The 18,862-nt window shown below is 43.7% G+C and overlaps 1 protein-coding gene across 6 annotated transcripts in view; it reads right to left on the bottom strand.

Moving 5' to 3' along the window:
• Positions 1-2,957, bottom strand: part of CADM1 (cell adhesion molecule 1) — a 333,382-nt gene extending 330,425 nt beyond the window's left edge. For all 6 annotated transcript variants that reach the window (XM_017883129.1, XM_017883130.1, XM_017883132.1 and 3 more), the window contains exon 1: positions 2,649-2,957. In XM_017883129.1, coding sequence (XP_017738618.1) covers positions 2,649-2,781 — 133 coding nt within the window. In that variant the 5' untranslated portion in view covers positions 2,782-2,957. The remainder of the gene's footprint in view (positions 1-2,648) is intronic.
• Positions 2,958-18,862: the final 15,905 nt, after the last annotated feature.

The following is an 18,862-nucleotide window of genomic DNA, read 5'->3' as shown; positions in this document are numbered from 1 at the left end:
GGATGGATGGCTTGTTACAGGAGAAAACAGAACCAGGACCCACGCACGATGGTCCTAATTCGCTTTCCCAGCAAGGATGTAAATCAAACAAGCCTAATGAAGTTAGATGCACCAACAGGTTTCTTTAACCCTGGGAGTGGGAACTGGAGGCCTCTGAGAAAGCTTAAACTAACAGAACTGAGGAGGAAAAGTCCCTTAGTGCCCACCTGAAATTTACCCTTGGGGTATGGGACCCCGCAATGAGCCAAGACCTCCTCTCAAACTCACCACGAAATATATATGCATTAAGAGAAAAAAAATTAAGAAAGTCATCTCATCCCCTCACTACAAATCAAACCCAATTACTTTCTAATTTGAACACAATCTGATAACCAGCATACAAACAGGGATGTACACAAGAGCAAGAAGCTGCTTCCATGGTAACTGGCAACAGAATTTTCATGTAGCTTTGACATGCACGGTTGAGTTCCAGACCGCTTCTAAGTCAGCATATATCCCTCGCAGGGAAGGCAACTTCTCACCGCGAGATAGTTACAAATATAGTACCGTTGCTACTATCCGATGCCTTCAATGAGCAGTCTTGACAGGGGAGGCATAATCTAATCCTACTCCGTTGCCAAGCGTCATTGCACGACTCCCATTTTTAGTCAAAAGGCAATATCCCCGACCACAGCTTTCCCCCCACCACCCCCCCCTTTTTTTTTTTTTTTTTTTTTTTTTTTTTTTTTTTTTTTTTTGTGCAGCCAATACAAGTCTATTGTTGCCTCTATTATGCGCCAGTTACCGAGCCTTTACTCACGCTCACGTTTAACTGACACTGGCGCTTTTTACAATGCAGCAGCACGAGGGATCTCTTTCAGGAACATTTTATTGAACCCATCCAGTCAGAGGCATCACCCGAAATGAAGTTGTAACCACACCGGCATCGGCTGAACCCAATTATCTCGTAACTCATAAATTAAGAATTCACAGAGGAAAAATACATAAACAACACCCGGAGACAGTGGCATGGAAGAAAAAATCGTCAGCGCTGGAATTGACGCTGCTGCCAGACGCCCCCCAATAGGTTCCCCAAGCCGAGCTCCTTTCCAAGCCTATTTGGGGGCAAGCAGCCAACCTGGCGTCCCCAAATCTCAAGCTAGCACCCCCACACATCCCCCGTCTCCTACAGCGTGTCTCCTGCAGTGTTTACATAACTGTGTGTCCTCTAGCGTGTAAACAAAAGGCACAGCCCAAGCGGACAGGCGCCCCCGAAGCTGCACGGTGGCCCCAACGCTGTGCCCGTCCGGGCCTGGGGCTCCGCAGGTGGGGGTTGAGCTCTCGGCGTCCTCCGCCACTTGTTGCTCCCGGGTCCTGCAGCTTTGGAGCTGCAAGGAGGGGCTTTGCAGGCTCAGAGCCCTGCTGCATCCCCTCCTGCATCGCCGCTCGCCCCCGCGGCCCCGTGCCACTCGGTCCTGGCGCCCGCCTGGAGCCTGCAGCAGGGGCCAGGGGACGCCGCGCGGCTGCCGAGCGCGGCGAGGTGGCGGGAAGGGAGGCTGGGTGCAGCACGGCCGGCCTCTCCGCTGGGGAAGAGCTCCGGCTCCCTTTTGTTAGCAAAAGCAAACACTGCCCTCTTCTTTCCCGACCGCGCCAACGCGCCCGGCACACGGGCAGCCACACATAGGGCTCCAGCTGAGTGCTCGGCGTCTTCAGGGAAGGCACCGGGCGTGCAGAGCCGCCCCTGGGCAAATTCCCAAGACTGCTCTTCACGCAGGGGGCGCGGAGGCCCGCAGGGTGCCCGCTTGGCCGCAGAGGCCGCGACGCCCCCTCCGCCACCCTCGGGCCGCGGAAAGAACGGGCAGCCGGGAAATCCCGTGTCCCCACTCGTGGCAGAGGACGCTGTGGGGCGGGCGGGCTGCAGGCTCCCAGTGCCTTCCCGCAGAGGCGGCGACAGCGGCCGCCCCCCCGCGGGGCCGGGCCGGGGAACTTTCCCCTCCTGGAGCCAGGCCAAAAAGACCCGCAGCGGAGCCGAGCGGGCGGAGGGCTGCGATCCGCCGGAGGGAAACACGAGAGGCGTGCAATTTGGGGACAGGGGAGAAAGGCAGAGCGCGTGGGGGGAAGGGGCAAGGGAGATCAGAGAAGTCTGGGGATGTCCTGGGGACCGGGGAGAAATCACGCCGCCGGCGGCTGGGAGTCAGCCACCGGGAGGCTTCGGGGATGGAGAACTAGGGGGGGCCCTTTGGAGAGGTGGGGGCGAATGGGCAGCCCTGGGAGGTGGGAGGACCTGCAAGTTACGGGGACAACGGCGAGTTTAGAAGGGTCCGGAAGGGTTGAGGTTGTCTGCGGTTCATCCCCTTCCCCCATGCTTAACAGCCCCCGGGCCCCCCATTCTCACTCCACGCTGCACCCCGCGCAAAGCCGGGTAGAGAAGGTGTGGGTGCAGCCATCCCTGGGGACTCTCATTCACACTCAGCCGGGCAGGGGAGAAGGTGCTCACAGATCCCCTCAGCCCCTTCCCTCTCAGCCCTGAGTTTCCTCTCTACACTCCCTCCGCTTCGGATTTAGGAAGTGGGGGGAGGTTGTCATGGAAACGTTTCCCCCCTCTGTGGCTACGGCTACTGGGGTGCCTTGGGAGATTCAGGGGCCAACCGGCCGGTGCCCACACCTACCTGTGGGGATCAGTGCCGCGGCGGAGAAGAGCAACAGCAGAAGCCGGAGCCGGAGCCCGGGAGGCGCCGCCGCCGCCGCCACCGCCGCTGCCGCCGCACACTGGGATCCGCTCGGCAGCACTGCACTCGCCATGTCGGGCACCTGCCTCAGACTGGCGGCGTTGGCTGCCTCCGGAGCCCGAGCGGACAGCTAATGATATGCTAATGACATGCGCTGGAGGCGGAGTCCGGGTATACCAATCACAGCACCGCGAGCCCAACCCGGCTCTCAGAGGGCCTCGCCCCTCCCCACCCCGCCCCCTGGCGTTGGCGTTCGGCGGCGCTCCCGCGCCACCTAGGGGCGGGGCCAAGGGGAGGGGCGTATGCAAATATGTTTATGTTAAAATTCGGTTTTGCTTTCCCCGGATCAAGGAAAAAGTGTTCTCCCGGGCGCCTGGCGTGCGAGGACTCGGGCTCCAGGGGGCGGGTCTAGCTCCTTGTACACCTTTATTAGGAGTGTTTATAGCAATCGCTGTATCAGACCGGCGACTGGAGAATCTCCCTTAGAGGGTCCTCTGTCCCGCACACCGAGTGCATCTGGCCTGCGAACCAGACGTTGCAAATTTCCGTCACTCACCTTGCACCAAAGGAATAGATCTTTGGGAACGGGGGCTGTGCGGGAGTGGAGAGTAAGAAGGCAGGTCCCCGGATTGACAAAACAATCTGGGAGAAGTGCATGCGTGCTTTGCACGTCCGGCGGAGCGGGAGAGCCCGCTCAACAGCCTAGCGGTAGACTGGGGGATAGTTGGAGAAGGCAGCCGTAGAGTCGGGTTCTGAGATTTTCCAGTCGGTCTCTTTGCGGCAGAACCTCGGGAAAGGTAGATCGAGGGGGGTATGCTCAGGTTCCCCCGCTTGCAGAGGGTCTCCTCCCTGGTTTTAATATATAGGCATGTGTTGAATATATGTATGAACTATTTGTAATTTTAGATATTTAAGATTACACAACAACGGAAAAAATTATTCAGTCAAGGCTTCAGGTGAAGAGCGGGGGTCGTGGGAGTTGGGGACAGGGAGTGTGGTGAAGGCAGGGTCTGCCGTGTTCCTCCTTAGGGGCTCAAACCCTCTCACTCCTCCTCTGCGCCCTCAGCCCTTCCTAGAAAGGAAGCCGGGGACCAACAGGTGCTCAGAGCTTCCCGTGTCTCTGGGAAAGCCTCTCCTGCTACGGCGACTTGCATCTCCGAACTCACTCTCCCTCCCTGAAATTCTCTTTGCTTTCTTTTCAACCAGGCAGCTGGCTCTCTTGTTTGTCTGCTTTTTAATTACTTATTTTCTTCCCCTCTAGAAGATCGTGTGCGCTCTGACCCTCTGTTGCTCAAGCATCAAATTGAAGGACGAGCCATATTAAGTGTAAAGGTTTATAATAATTTAAGTATTCATAGAATGCAGAACAATAAGATGTAGGAAATACAATTTGCATAATAAATATCAATATCACAACAACTAAAACAAACCATGACAAATTATCTGTGGCTAAATGACCAAGAGATTACTGAATGTAAATTGCTAAGTCTGAGCTATAGTCTAGAAGAGCTGTGCCAAATGACTTCCCTAGCCTTCTGTCCTCATCTTGCTAAAAAATAAATAAATAATACATATCAAAAAGGAAGTCATGATCTGCCAACCCACCAAATGAGTTACACTTAAAAACAGCCTCCTATTATCCATTATGCATAAACTAATTTCGAGGCTGCCCGGTATTCACAGCCCTGGATATTCTGCTCTGTAATTACAGGCCCTGATGCATGAACTGCAGGCAGTCCTTTAGAAGTGGGGAAAGCTCCAACAGGAGAATAGCACTACAGGAGACAGGAAACCATCACCACGTGGGTGCCAGGATAATGCCCAGTCTGCAAAGTTCTACCTGATCTTATTACCTCTGGCAGTAAGGTACCTGGGTCAGACCAAATAGAGAGCAAAATTCCCCCAAAATTGGAATAAAAAATTTAAGGCCGGCCGGGCGCGCTGGCTCATGCCTGTAATCCCAGCACTTTGGGAGGCTGAGGCAGGTGGATCACTTGAGGTCAGGAGTTCGAGACCAGCCTGGCCAACATGGTGAAACCCTGTCTCTAATAAAAATACAAAAATTAGCCAGGCATGATGGCATGCACCTGAAATCCCAGCTACTCAGCAGGCTGAGGCAGGAGGATCACTTGAACCCAGGAGGCGGAAGTTGCAGTGAGCTGAGATCACGTCATTGCACTCAAGCCCGGGTGACAAGAGTGAAACTACATCTCAAAAAAAAAAAAAAGTAAGACCATATGTATGCTGAAAGTGATATGTAAACTATAAAGGCAGGTCCTATATGGCAAGAATGCTAACACAGAGCCTGGCACATAGTTATATTATTATCTGCCATTACTATTATTACTACTCTTGCATTCATTGAATTCTTCTTAAGTATTCTACATGCAAAATCTCATTTAATCCTTGGAACAATCCCCAAGGTGCATACTATTATTATCTTTCATTTTATATTTTTTAAACATGATTAGAAAGATTAAGTAACGGCCCTAAGATTACAGTCTCCAACTTGCAGAAAGAGCCTATGCAATTAACCACTGTGCCTTTCTAAATATCTGTTAAGTGAATGAATAAATTTCACATTACAATGTATGAATAATAAGCAAAGGATAGCTACATTTTTAACATAAGGTGAAAATATGCCAGCAACCCAGAAACTTAAAAAAAAAATTAAAATAACAGAATTGCAGTATACTCCTAAGGAAAAGCATTCCTCATGAAGCTGAATCTCCAGGAGAATCTAGCCAGGCCCCAGTCCTCCCACACTCAGAACACAGTATGGGGACATTGGAAGATGTGGGGTGTTTTCATCTCCCTTCATTCTCTTGGCACATCAAATGAACACCTACTCAAATTTCCAGTTGGCAAAGAACAACATGGGACATTTCTGTAGGAAATGCTAATGTCATATGATTTACCTCACTAGAGGAATGCAAATAGCTTTAGAAATTTCCACCAAAATGCCACCTGTGCCATAAGGTTAAGGAATTTGCACATACAATTCCCCAGGTAAAGAAACTGAGTCCTGGGGCACCTTTAGCACTGGGTGTACATGGCAAGAAGCATAGTAGAGAATTTGGGATTAAGCTGTTTCTAGTCTATCCACTAGCCACACGCTTCTCCCACCCCCAGCTCCTTCACACTGAAGATCTCGCCAAGCAATTTAACATATGGAACATGTGAAGAACGCATCAAATTCCCGCAGCCGCTAAGTACAAGTTATGACTACTCTGGCTTTCTCATAGTAAAGCTCGTCATTTTCTGCTTCATGGACTAGAACTCCTCGCCAACTAGAAGTTCCAAAATTTTCCCCTTTGCTACATGGATTTAACCAATTTTAAAACCAGATGGTGTTTTGCCATTTATAACTGATAATCAATTGTTTTGTGAATTTAATTTTTCAAGAAAGAACTGAAATACTTATCAGAATTACAATCTGGGTGCTACTTGTGTTTGAATATAATTGCCAGAAGCACCAAGAGCCCAGGTTTTTCTTTTCTTTTTTTTTTTCCTTTTGTTGTCGTGAGAAACTTTAAAGAGCAAGAGCGAGCGAGAGAGAGAGCTTATATTGTTTGCTTTCACTAAAACGGTTAAGAAACATGGATAAACATATATGAAAAATAATCATTGAAAGATGATTCATGTTTTGAGGAATACATCAGAGACAATCAATGAGAAGTAGCAGCATCTCGATTTGTAAAAAACTAATTATTTGAGTACCTATGTATAAAAAGCAACAAAGACAAATTATTACGGAAAAGAAAACAGTATTTGGAGTCAGCATTTGCCTGGCGGGTAGATTATTTAAGTACCTATAGAAAAGTGATTTAATCTCTGTTATGGACTAAATGTTTGTGTCTCCCCAAATATTGAAGCTTAACCCCCTGCCATGTGATGGTATTTAGGGATGGGATCTTTGGGAGGTAATTAGATTTAGATGAGATTATGAAGGTGGGCCTCCATAATGGGATCAATGTCCTTATAAGAAGAGCAAGAGATACCAGCGTTCTGTCTTGCCTTGAGCATGCACCAAGGAAAGGCCAGGTGATCACACAGCGAGAAGGCAGCCCTGTGCCAGCCAGGAAGGGGGCCCTCATCAGAACCCAATGATGCCTTCCAGCCCCTAGAACAGCACAAAACTAAATTTCTGTTTTTCAAGCCACCCAGTCTACAGTATTTTCTTATATCCTCCTGAGCAGACTAAAGCAATCACTAAGCCTCAGCTGCCATTTTCAAAAGGTGCATTAAAAGTATCATAAATGTCAGCTTTTGATAGAAAAGTATTCCATGCATTAAAGTAAGTTAGCAGTATATTAGAATATTGGACTAGATAGACTATTGGTCTTATTTAGTAGACAGCTCTTATATACTTCAATTAAGACTAAGAAGCTCATCTTTAGGAGTATCAGTCTATGAATCTTTGTGAAATATGAAACCAGCTAAATACATATTTCTAAATGTGTAAACAGTTTACCCAAAGGTTTATTCTTCTAGGATCAGAGAGTTGACTGTACACTCTCGAATATCACAAGTCAAATACCAATTTGAAGGAAAGTACTGAAGCAGGTTGCAGAAAACTACACATGAACTGGATCAAGGAGCAACTCCAATTCCCATGGAAGGGAACTTTCCATAGGGACTCAAGTCATAGTGTTTTCCAATCAAATATCTAGGAATATATCCAGATATATGTGGCTGGTCCAAATATGTAATCAGTAAAAGAAAAAGACATTGTGGTGTACTTTCACTGAGCAGTCACTGTTAAATTTTGGGAATACAAAGGCAAATGAAAAACTGTAGGTACTGCCAAGGGACTCTTCCCTAGCTATCTAGCGAAGGCAACGTGTACCACAATTATTATATGTAATAAATGTTTTCACAATATGTGCACACAGCTCTATGTGAACACGAAAAGGAGGCACCTACTCAGGAGATAAGTATGAATATGTGTGTCTCGCAGAAAATTTTCACACAGGAGAAGTTCTTGAGCCAAGTCTTAGAATTTAAGTAAGAGTCCACAGGGTAGAGAGGGATACTATTGGGGCAGGGGGGAGGTGTGATGAGAGGGGAAGTCATTTACAAGGCCCAAAAGCTTGGGAGAGCATCATGTATATTTGGGAAATTACAAATAGAATGGCTGGATGGCAGATTGTCAGAGGATGAGTGGCATGAAAGGAAGCTGGAAAAAATATACAGGGACTAGAGAATGTCTTGATTAACATGCTAAAAAGTTTCAATAGTTATAGGTAATTAGAACCCATTGGTTTGGATGCAGTAGCTCACACCTGTAATCCCAGCGCTTTGGGAAGTTGAGGCCAGTGGATCACTTGAGGTCAGGAGTTCGAGACCAGCCTGGCCAATATAGTGAAACCTGTCTCTACTGAAAATACAAAAATTAGCCGAGCATGGTGACACGTGCCTGTAATCCCACCTATTGGGGAAGCTGAGGCACGAGAATTGAGACTTGCTTGAACCTGAGGAGCAGAGGTTGCAGTGAGCCAAGATCATACCACTACACTCCAGCCTAGCAGCCTGGGCTACAGAGTGAGACTGTCTCAAAAAAAAAAAAAAATTATACTTGCAGCATTGGAGTAGATGTTGGTGTCATTCATCCAAGACAGGTATGGGCACATGGAAAAGGTTGGTTTGATTGTCTATTGTCTGTTTGGGGGATGGGTGCTGGAGAAAAGATAATTTTAACTTGGGGCGTGGAGGCTTTGAGATGCCTTTGAAATATTCATCCAGACAACTTAGTTGGGAGTTAAGAGCATGTAGGTAGAAATTGAAGTTATGGACTTGAAGGAGGGGAGGAGAGTTTCACTCAGAGAGGATATATTGAAGGACTTTAAAGAAAATAAGCTAGGGGTACCACTATGATGAACACCGACTATTTAAGGAGTGGACGGAGCTTGAGAAGGAGGGTCATGGGGATAGGAAAAGAATGAAAAGAGCAAGGAAGCCAAAGAGGGAAGAGGCAAAGATTAACTATGCCAACTGCTCACAGAGAAGTCTAATGAATATATTTCACAAAGATGATCAAAGGTTAGCATTAAAGATAAGATCTTCTTATGCTAAGGTCTAGTATGTGATCACCTCACAGTCTATATAAACAGTTTGATTGAAGTTTGACAAAACAAGGAGAGGGATATGTGCTAATTTTGCTTATCTTGCCAGTATGGCAGGAAGATGTGTTTGCCAGTGATTTTCTAATATGGAAGAAATAGCTTTAGAGTTTTTCAATTTGACATTCAATTTCATTGACACTGACAGACAGCCTTGGGTGGGATAGAGGGATTGTGGCAACTGAGGTAACTCAACTAATTATCACCTATAGACCTTAGTTTTTATTTCCAAACTAAAATATGATTGGTCATGATACTGTAAAAGTTTTCTTCCATACTTTAAAAGTAATATTTTCCTGATATGATATCATAATTGTCAGATGAGGCTTTGTGATAATTCCATAGCAGTACTGCACAACTTCCCAGGCAGCAGGATTTCAGTAAGATCCATTAAAAAACAGATATTGATATCTATAGATTTTCATAAAGCTGCAAATATAAAATAGCCATATTATGAACATGAGATTGTATCACTCATGCTGCTAAAAGATGACAATGGTAATATAACTTTTGTAATATGGGTTGTAAACAGGACAAGTTCTGAATAGAAATTGTCTAGATAATTTATCTTGCAGTCCCAAACAGGAAAACTTTTTAGGAGAATGTTCTCAAAATCCCATCGTTGGGGTCTTATGATGGCCCTGTCCAACTTTTCATGTTCCTCTGGTTTCAAATGAAACTTAAATTTTTCAACTGCATTTTGAACTGGAGATTCTACTTTTGTTTTTTCCTTCTTTCTGGTTGTCCCTGCCTGATTAGTGGGCAACTTAAAGATTGGTATTTTTGCCCCAAAGTGTCTATAGTTATTCATTCTTCAAACTCTGTCAATATAAATCAAATTATTGTCTGACTCTGTAATGAACAACAAACCCTGCATTTCCAAAGGACTGCATGTAGTTTAGCAATGCAACTCACATTAAAATCAATGCCTCGCTAAATCCCATGTAACTCTTTGAAAATGTAGGGGTTTGTCAAAAGGGTTCCAGAAGAGGAATAATCATCTTACTCTTTTGCAAATTTAAGTATTGCAAGTTTTGTCTTTTTCTTTTTTACAAGTTACCTCAGCTCTCCAAGGATACCTCTCTATCAGCCAGCAGGAACCCCATGTGGTGCTTTGAATATCTTCTTTTACCTGTCCCCAGACTGTGAAGAACTGAAGTTCAGTTTGTTTAAAGATCATGTTTTGAAGAAAAGCAAGGCTTAATTTCAGTCTTTCATGTTCACTGACAGCATTGTCACTTGCTAAGCTATTTCCCTAAGACTTTGGTTACAGTACTATATCTTTCTATATATTTTATTTATGTGGCTTGGTCTGTAATGAATAACACATCTATGCAAAAATCTCAATATATCTACAAGATGCCAATAAACAGAATGGGCATACTCTCCTATAGTGCAGTTAATAAAATACAGTAAATAGCATATAGTTTCAGAGGTAATTAGTACAGTTCGTGACTCCAATTACAAAAGAAAAAGCCCTTATGATTTCTAATAATTGTTATTTATCTTTCCTCTGAAGTGTTCCTCTTGTATGTGTCAGCTGTGGCCTAGAAATAGCATTATCAGTGGGGAAGGTATATAGTGACTGCTCACCACACTAGGATGAGAAAGAGAAATTGAGGATCAGGACCCTAGAGCTAACTACTCTTCTTGGAGAGCTACTCCATGGGACTTTGGATTGATCTTATTCTGCTCTGCCATCCACTCTTGTCCTCCCACCAGAGTCAATTACCTGGCTTCCCAGTTCATACAGCCAACCTGAACAGTATATTTTGCTTGCTAATGTGAAGGAGAGAAAATCTCACGAAGTCAATTCAAACTTAGAAAGGGTTAGCAATTCCAAGTTGGTAAGGTGTCTGGCATATTAGTCTTCTAAAGATGCATTTTGTAAAGCATGATCATCTTAGCACCAGGTGCCACCAACTCACTTCATGCTGGTTTAATACCTGCTTGATCATGAAACAAGCCCAAGGGAGGCTCCCAGGTCATTTGTCCACTGTTCTGTCTCAGAACAGTGCCAATGGATCAATGCTCTGCTCCTACAGGATCTCCTAAGGAGGCTAAGATTTGATAGCCACAGAACCCAGGAACATTGTGCATACTTGATATTTAAATGACTCTGCCCCTCTTCTCAAACTTACAAGGCATCCATCACACTTATATTCAGGGTAACAATGTTAGGCTGGTAAATTACATGTGTTCAGCATCTACTGCAAATAGAATTTCTGATTTACAATTTACAAAATTATCTCTTCACCCTCTGGGTTTGCATTGTGGCTCATCCAGGGGCTTTTATTCAATATGTGTTTTGTTATGAAGATGAAAAGAAAATGAAAAGCCCCCCTCTTTTCTTTTCCCCTCCTCCATCGAATGCACTAATAAAGCAAAGTCTTTTGATTTAGACGAAATCCTATTGAGGGCCTAAAGGGGTGTCATCACAGTAACATCACTTCTTCATTATCTGATTCTTTTTCCAATTGGCAATGCTTTACAGAGAGCCACATTCTTTAAAAACCAATGATAATGGGGTATTTGGAACAAACAGAAGAGCCCCTAGTCAATGAATACCTCAGATTGCCATGGATTGTGACTTTTAAAGCCAGTTCCAAGGAACTCAGCCTTTTTATCTTCAAATGTTCAAAATTAATTTGCTGAGCCATACAGACGGGTTTTCTCCCTTCACTAAAATTGTCTTTAAAATCAGTGAAGTTTAGACTGTGCTTTCCATACAGAAGCAGAGGGGCGGTTATTTCTAATGATTTCTTCTTCGTTTTTTATGATATCATTGATTTATTTATATTAAATAATTGAGAAAAAGAGATGTTTTTTGCAGAGGGCAAGAGGGCTGAAGCTAATGTACAACCATCTAGTACACAACACCAGTCCAACTCAATTATCTGGGGTCTGGGGAGACTCCAACCTGCCCGTTTCTGCTTCTCAGAGGCAGGCTAAAAATCACCCAAATGGAACTGGTTTGCTGAATCAGGTTACAATGGCCAATTCCATATTCTCATCATTTTCAAAAGATTGCTGTTCAACTCTGAAAGGCATTGCAAATAGACACACAAAAAAGAAAAAAAAATTACAATTTCTCCCCGGAAAGACACAACCTTAAGGTAGCTTAGCACTTAGACCGTAGCCTTTCCTGCAGAGTTCGAAAACTCAGAATCCCTGAAAGGACACTCAGAGACACCTAGAAGTCACAGTAGAAAGACTATGGCCATAGCCCCTACTCACTAATAAACAGTGTTTTATTTCAGGAATTTTATTGGATGTCTTTTAGGTGTCTAGACCACTATAAAATCCATCATTTATAAACATTTTGCATTTCAGTTAAACCCTCTACTCTTGAAGGAATTATCATTTTTCTGAAGGTTAGTAGCTCATTGTCTTCACAATTAAGCTTATTTATTATTAACGGGAAAAAAATAAAGGGACATTATTTGAATTTTTGCTGAAGGGATCAAGATTGTCAGACTACTTCACTGGATAAAAGGAATAATAGAGATAGGATCTGTATTCAAACTCTATATTACTGTTTTTTCTTCATTAGTTTAGAATGCATTTTGACAAAGGTATACAAATTTTAATCAGAGCCGAGAAGTATGGAATAAGAGAGAGAAGCATCAATATCTCCCTCAAGGTTTAAGATATTCTTTTCCCAATATCTCTCTTCCTGAAGATCAAATGTTCAATGGACCTGCCTTCATCTTTCTTCACAATTGCCTTCCTGGGTATTTTAAAATTAATCAGTCAAGCAAATATCTATTGACCAATATACAATGTTAGGCACCAAGAAAGATACAAAGATGTAAAGACATGATCTCTTATCTCAAAGAATTTATAATCAAGTTAAAGAGGCAAGATCTGTGAAAAGTTAACTTAGAGCTCAAGGCCGTATATGAGAAGCTTCTAATAGGTACAGGAAAAAGCTATGCAAATACATTACTATCCCCTTAAAACAATTCCTCATGGTACAGATTTAATTACATCAAGAGTCGGCTTATGTACCTTATACTAACAAAATAAAAAGATCTTATATGACATAATTGACAATAAATACAAATAAATCTCAAAAAACAAGACTACCCGTATACATCCAAACAATACACCTACTTATATTGCTGCCTTGTTATTCTGAGTTGTCAACCTGAAAAAAAAAAAAAAAAAACAGATGCTAAATTTGCATGTAATTTCACTTCATATAGAAAGGTATCTTCTTGTTTGCCCCTGGCCTTTTCCTCACCTCTTACCTGCCATTGAAAACTCAAAAGGTCACCGGCACGTGGCAGGCTGAATAATGTCTTTACCGGCCGCAGCCCCCCACCAAAAAAATTCAGTTTTTAATTCCTGGCCCCTGTGAATGTCACCTTGTATGGAAAAGGAGTTTTTGCAGATGTGATTAAGGTAAGGATCTTGCGATGGGCTATCCATGTGGGCTCTGTGTGCCAACACAATTATCTTTATGAGAAGGAGGCAGAGGAAGACTCGATATACACACAGACACAGAAGAGATGGTGAAGATGGAGCAGAGATTTAAAGATGCTGGCCTTGAAGATTGGAATGACACGGCCACAGACCAAGAAATATCAGCAGCCATGAGAGGCTGGAAGAGGCAAAGAGCAAATTCTCCCATAGAGCCTCTGGAGGCTGGGCAGTTCTGCTGACACCTTGATTTTGGCCCAGTGGTGCTGATTTCAGATTTTTGGTCTCCAGAACTGCAAAAGAATAAACTTCTCTTGTTGTAAGCCACCAACTTTGTGGTGTTTGATACAGCAGCCTTAAGAAAGCAAATATAGACACTAATGTTTACTGAGTGTTCACTATGAACTATTCTATATGAAACATCTCATTTAAGTCTTGTGACAGCTATTATTAGGATGAGGAAATTGCAGCTCAAAAAGGTGAAAGCAACTTGCAAAGCTCTATCTCACTTCAAACAAAGCCCATGCCCTTTACACAGTGCTGTATTTTCTCAACACCTTTTTCCTTGATTGTCTGTTATTCTCACGTCAGGTTAAGATAACCCAGGCTAATGTGAAGTATAACTAGCTTCAACATGTATGTGTATGGATTTCTTTCTTTTTTGTGTGCTCCACAGGTTCCATTCTAATCCAACAGATACTCTCAGAACCTTAGTTTAAAACAAAGCAAAACACCATTGCCCTCTTGCTGTGGAAACTGGCAGTCATTTGTCCCTAAGGGTCACCCTTTGGAACATGCCCTAATAGCTTCACCCCTACTTGCCTGGAGAAGTCATATCTCAGCCCTAGATTGAAAATGTCTTCCTGTCTATTGCTGCAAACACACAAATCTGATCACAGTGTGTGCTGCTAGTTAGCATTTTGGCAATGGAGGCTTTCTCATGAAGAAGAGGGATAGGGAGAGGTAGGGAGGGAGAAAGTTAATCTTGTCTGTCTTTCCTCTTCCACTCTTTGATGGCTGCCCTGGCCTTTGAAGTTGGGTAAATACACAGCATGGTGGGAGGGGATGCCAGCTGCCCAGACACCACTGGCAGAAGACTGAGGAGTTGTTGCCTTCCCTCCCCAGCCTGGGAGGTGTGCCCTATTGCAGCATTTTTTCCCTGGGGTATTCCACATTGAGAGCTGCCAAGTAATGAATCCCCACCCCGTATCCTGGTGGTGAGGCCTTAAGCAGGATCACCTCTGGACAAGGGTTTTATGACTCTTAGCACTGTCTTCTCACCCGATATTCCCCTCTCTAGGTCATTATCTGTGATGAAAAAAAAAAAAACTGGGAAAGGCCATCTGTCTCTTTCTTTTTGTTTCTTTATACCCTCTTATCTGTGTCACTTCCTTTCCAAATTCTTTTGCAATTTCAGGGGCTGACCTCTCTACCTCTTCTTTTTTCTTTTATATTAAAATGTTAACATTCTACATGACCTAGTCAAGCCACAAGCATTCATTAAGCACCTACAGTGTACAATGCACTAGAGTTTGTGCTGTAATAAGGCTTAGCTTGGTGCCAGAGAAGTGAGCCACAGCAGCTGCATGGAAAGGGCAACGAGCAAGTAGCAAAGTGCTGTGAGTAGAATCCAGCTCAGCCTTTCCTTCAGAAAAAAGAAAAATCTTTCAGAGGATAACTGTCTACTGAAGCAGACATGCATAGATGCAGTCAAAAGAATCCCAAAGGCTGCAAAAAAGATCCCAGGAGATCTCACTGACCAAATGATTGGAAACAGCCAAAGCTGGAGATCAGAAAGTGGAGACAAAACAAAATTCGAAAGAGGTAGCTTTGAAAAGGAGAAAGAAATGGAGACTCTAGCAAGGCAATTAGTTATGACTCTATGAAGGACTGAGGAAGGGGCCATGCTTAGCAAGCCACAAGATTAGGAGGAAACAATTACTAAAAAGAGGTCTTCTCACAAAGAAGGCAAGCATCAGCCATGAACAAGCTCAAGTGAAAACTTCTGAGGCTGTTTTTGGATTCTATTAGGTACTGCCTTCCTCTCCTTGGGGACTCACCTGAAAACTCATCTTTATTTATTTATTTATTTATTTATTTATTTATTTATTTATTTATTTTAAAGGGACAGGGTCTAGTTCTATTGCCCAGACTGGAGTAAAGAGGCACGATCACAGCTCACTGCAGCCTCGACCTCCTGGCTGCAAACTATTCTCCTGCCCCAGCCTCCTGTGTAGCTGGGACTATAGGTCTATGACACCATGCCCAGCATATTTTTAAACTGTTTTATAGAGATAGGGTGTAGCTATGTTGCCCAGGGTGGTCTTGAACTTCTGGCCTCAAGCCATCTTCCTACCTCAGCCTCCCAAAGCACTAGGATTATAGGCACAAGCCATTATACCCAGCCTGAAAACTCATTTTTTTGAAGAAGCTTTCCTAGTTTAAGGAAGCAGTATCAATATGGCTACTATGTATATTGATAATAATTAAAATTTATTGAACAATTACCATGTACGTGATAGGGTTTATGCTAAGTGCTGTATCAAAATAATACTCTCTGTACTAGGGTTATACTATTCTTACCCACATTCCCCAGATAAGGAAACTGGAGGTTGGGAATATTAAGTAGTTTGCCCAAGGTAACCATTAGGAAGTGGTGGATCCAACCAGAAACCAACTAGGAACTTGGACTGATTCTGAAGTCCATGTTATATGCCAAAGATATGGTAAGTAATATGGCTACGTGCCCACATGCGTGCATACACACGCACACCTTCTAGCATCGTGTCTATGGTAGGGTTCTCTGTAATACCTCTTCGGTTTTCTTCAAATCCCCATGCCATGACATGTCTTCAACCAATGTCTTTCTGCTATTCTTTCTAGAAATGCTGGTCAATTGTCCTGGGATGCATTAATGCTTACCATGCCCTCCATAACATAAAATTATCAACTCATCTGTAATTCCCAGTTTTCTGGACCATTTCTTTGAACACCCCTTGATTTTCTGGGAAGACTTTGTTTTAATACTCATCCTCTGTTGCCCTGGGTGAAAGCCGGCATATTACATGCACGATTTTTTTAGTCATTGAGAGTCAAAACCAGTTGCCAGAACACAAAATGAAATAACAAGAAGAGAAACTATAGGTTTCTTTATATGACAATGAAGAGCTCAATGGCTGAGTGCACTGCAGTCTGGTGCCTTTATAGTTCCTGGATGAGAATGGACTGTCTACCATGTAGCTCAACAGTGCTCAGTGGCTTTCAAACATGAACATGCATCAGAATCATCCAGAGGGCTTGCTAAAGCCCAGATGACTGGAGCTTCTAGATAGCCAAACATGTGGAGGTTCCTGGCGGGTGGTGCACCAAGGGAGGACATGGAAGCTCGGCACCCCTTCCCTCCACTACCCCCACAAAATACCAGAATACTGAGTCTCACTCCCTGAGTTCTTGATTCAGTAATGTGGGGTGGGGCCCCAGAATCTGCATTTCTGATCTACCAAGTCCCCAAGTGATGCCGAGACTGACTGCTGACCTCGATGACACATTTTAAAATCCACTGGTGTCAAGAAATGGATTTAGAACTAGATAATGTTAGAACTAATCTGGGTTGCATGGGACAGTGCTAAATGGGGGCCTATGTATATATCTATATATCCATATATCTATATATATCTCATATACCTACATTTATATATACATATGTGCATATATCACAATATATGTGAATATGAATTTATAACTGTTCAAAGCAATGCTTAGCCAGATCATTTCTCCTTATCCAGATAATTTCCTCCATGGAGTAGCATTCATTATGACATTGTATGTCTGAGACAGTGGACTCTGGGGTCAGATAGGCCTTAGTTGACGTAACCAAACTTCCAGTTACTAGTTGTGCTACTTTGGACAACTCACTTTAAGCTCTCTAAGATTCATTTCTTCATTTCTAAAACTGAAAAATAAGAGTGCATATTTCATGGTGGTGGCATGACGATTAATGGTGATAACGCAGGAAAAGTGCCTCACATGCTGACATTTGATCTCACATGCTGACATTTGATAAATATCCCATGAACACAGGTGCAATTGTTCTAGTTCTACCTATGAGGCACCAAAAGAATAAGGGACTTGCACAAAGACCCCCACCAGCTGGGGGCAAAGCTGAGCTTCCTGATCTAGAGCCTCTTCATTTGCAGGCCTGGACTCCCACTTGAATAATTCCAGTGCATTGCAGATTCTATAGACAGCTTTGGGGATGGTGGTACCTCGGTTAATGAAGCCTCTGGGAATGAAGCTCTTTTATTCCACATTTTAAAAGCAAACAAAAAACCCTTCATAAATCATTTGAAGAAAAGCTGCATGTATTCACAGCTGCCCATGACAAAAATACCTCTGAGCACAGCCTCTGTTTGTCCCCTCCCAGGTGAATGTAAATAGGGCTCATCGCAGGCAAACCTGTAAAGACGAAGACGATTCCTTTATTCCACCTCAGTGGCAAATGTCAGGTGTTCTCTTTCCTCCTTTTCCTTTTCAAAATAAGAAAGTGCCTGCTATCAGTCATTTGCTCTTATTGGTAGACTGACTTTAGCATGAATGAGCTTCAGTGTACAATCACATCTGTATTTTAAGTCTTTCATATTTAATTATGGGAACCAAAACTTTTTCTTCATTAGCATAAATTTCAGGCATTAGCTGCCAGACAGAGAGAAATGAGGGAAGTTAAGAGAATCCTGGGATATCTTCTGTTTCCCCGAGATATTAGACGAATGAGCTGGGAACTGTCAAATTCTTTCTTCCAGACAAGTGGCTTAGTGGGGTGTCGGATAGGATGAGGTGGGTGTGGGAGGCTCCCAGAATCTCCACGAACAGCCTCTCAATTTCCCCAGCTAAAAATATAGGTAAAATCAATGTGCTTTCCTTGCAAATAGAATTTGAGGACAGTCCTCAAACTCCACCCAGCCAGATTGCCATGACTGCAGCCCCTCTATAGAAATTTTGAAACAATCAGGGTTCCAGACTTTTCTCTGCCCCCTCCCCTCCCTTTCTTACCTGACTCGAGGCTGGGCTCCTTCTTCCAATCTAGCATATGAACTTGGACAAATACTTGGCCTTTCTGTGTCTTGGGTTCCTGGATTTTGAGATAGAAATAATATGTTCCTCACTGGAAACAGTGAAAATGATAAGCGATATTATAAATAAGGCTCTTAGGACAGATCCTGTACTTCATGGACACTTAATAAATGCTTATTTATTCATTTCATTTGTCAGTCTGTCATTTGGTCAGTGGTTCAGGTAAACATTTTTGTGTGTATAATATGAGTCAGGGACTACACTGGCCGCTGGAGATACCACTTGGGCAAGGCATTGTTCTCGTCATTTAACATACCATCTAATGCAGTAGTTCCCAGCCGTGGATGTGCAGCGCCACACCTGGTGGGATGAGTTTCCCTGGATCCCACTCCAGAGCTGACTCAGAGCCTCTGGGAAGGAAACTGTTTCCTTAAAAGCTCCACTGATGCTTTTGAGGCATAACCAACATTGAGAACCACTCTGAGGGTTAAGTCGCTTCCCTTCCCTTCCCTTCCCTTCCCTTCCCTTCCCTTCCCT

This window comes from Rhinopithecus bieti, unplaced genomic scaffold (genome assembly GCF_001698545.2).
Source record: "Rhinopithecus bieti isolate Rb0 unplaced genomic scaffold, ASM169854v2 scaffold_11964, whole genome shotgun sequence".
NCBI lineage: Eukaryota > Metazoa > Chordata > Mammalia > Primates > Cercopithecidae > Rhinopithecus > Rhinopithecus bieti.
Note: the sequence above shows the minus strand (reverse complement) of the source record. Positions and strands in the feature narration are given on the sequence as shown.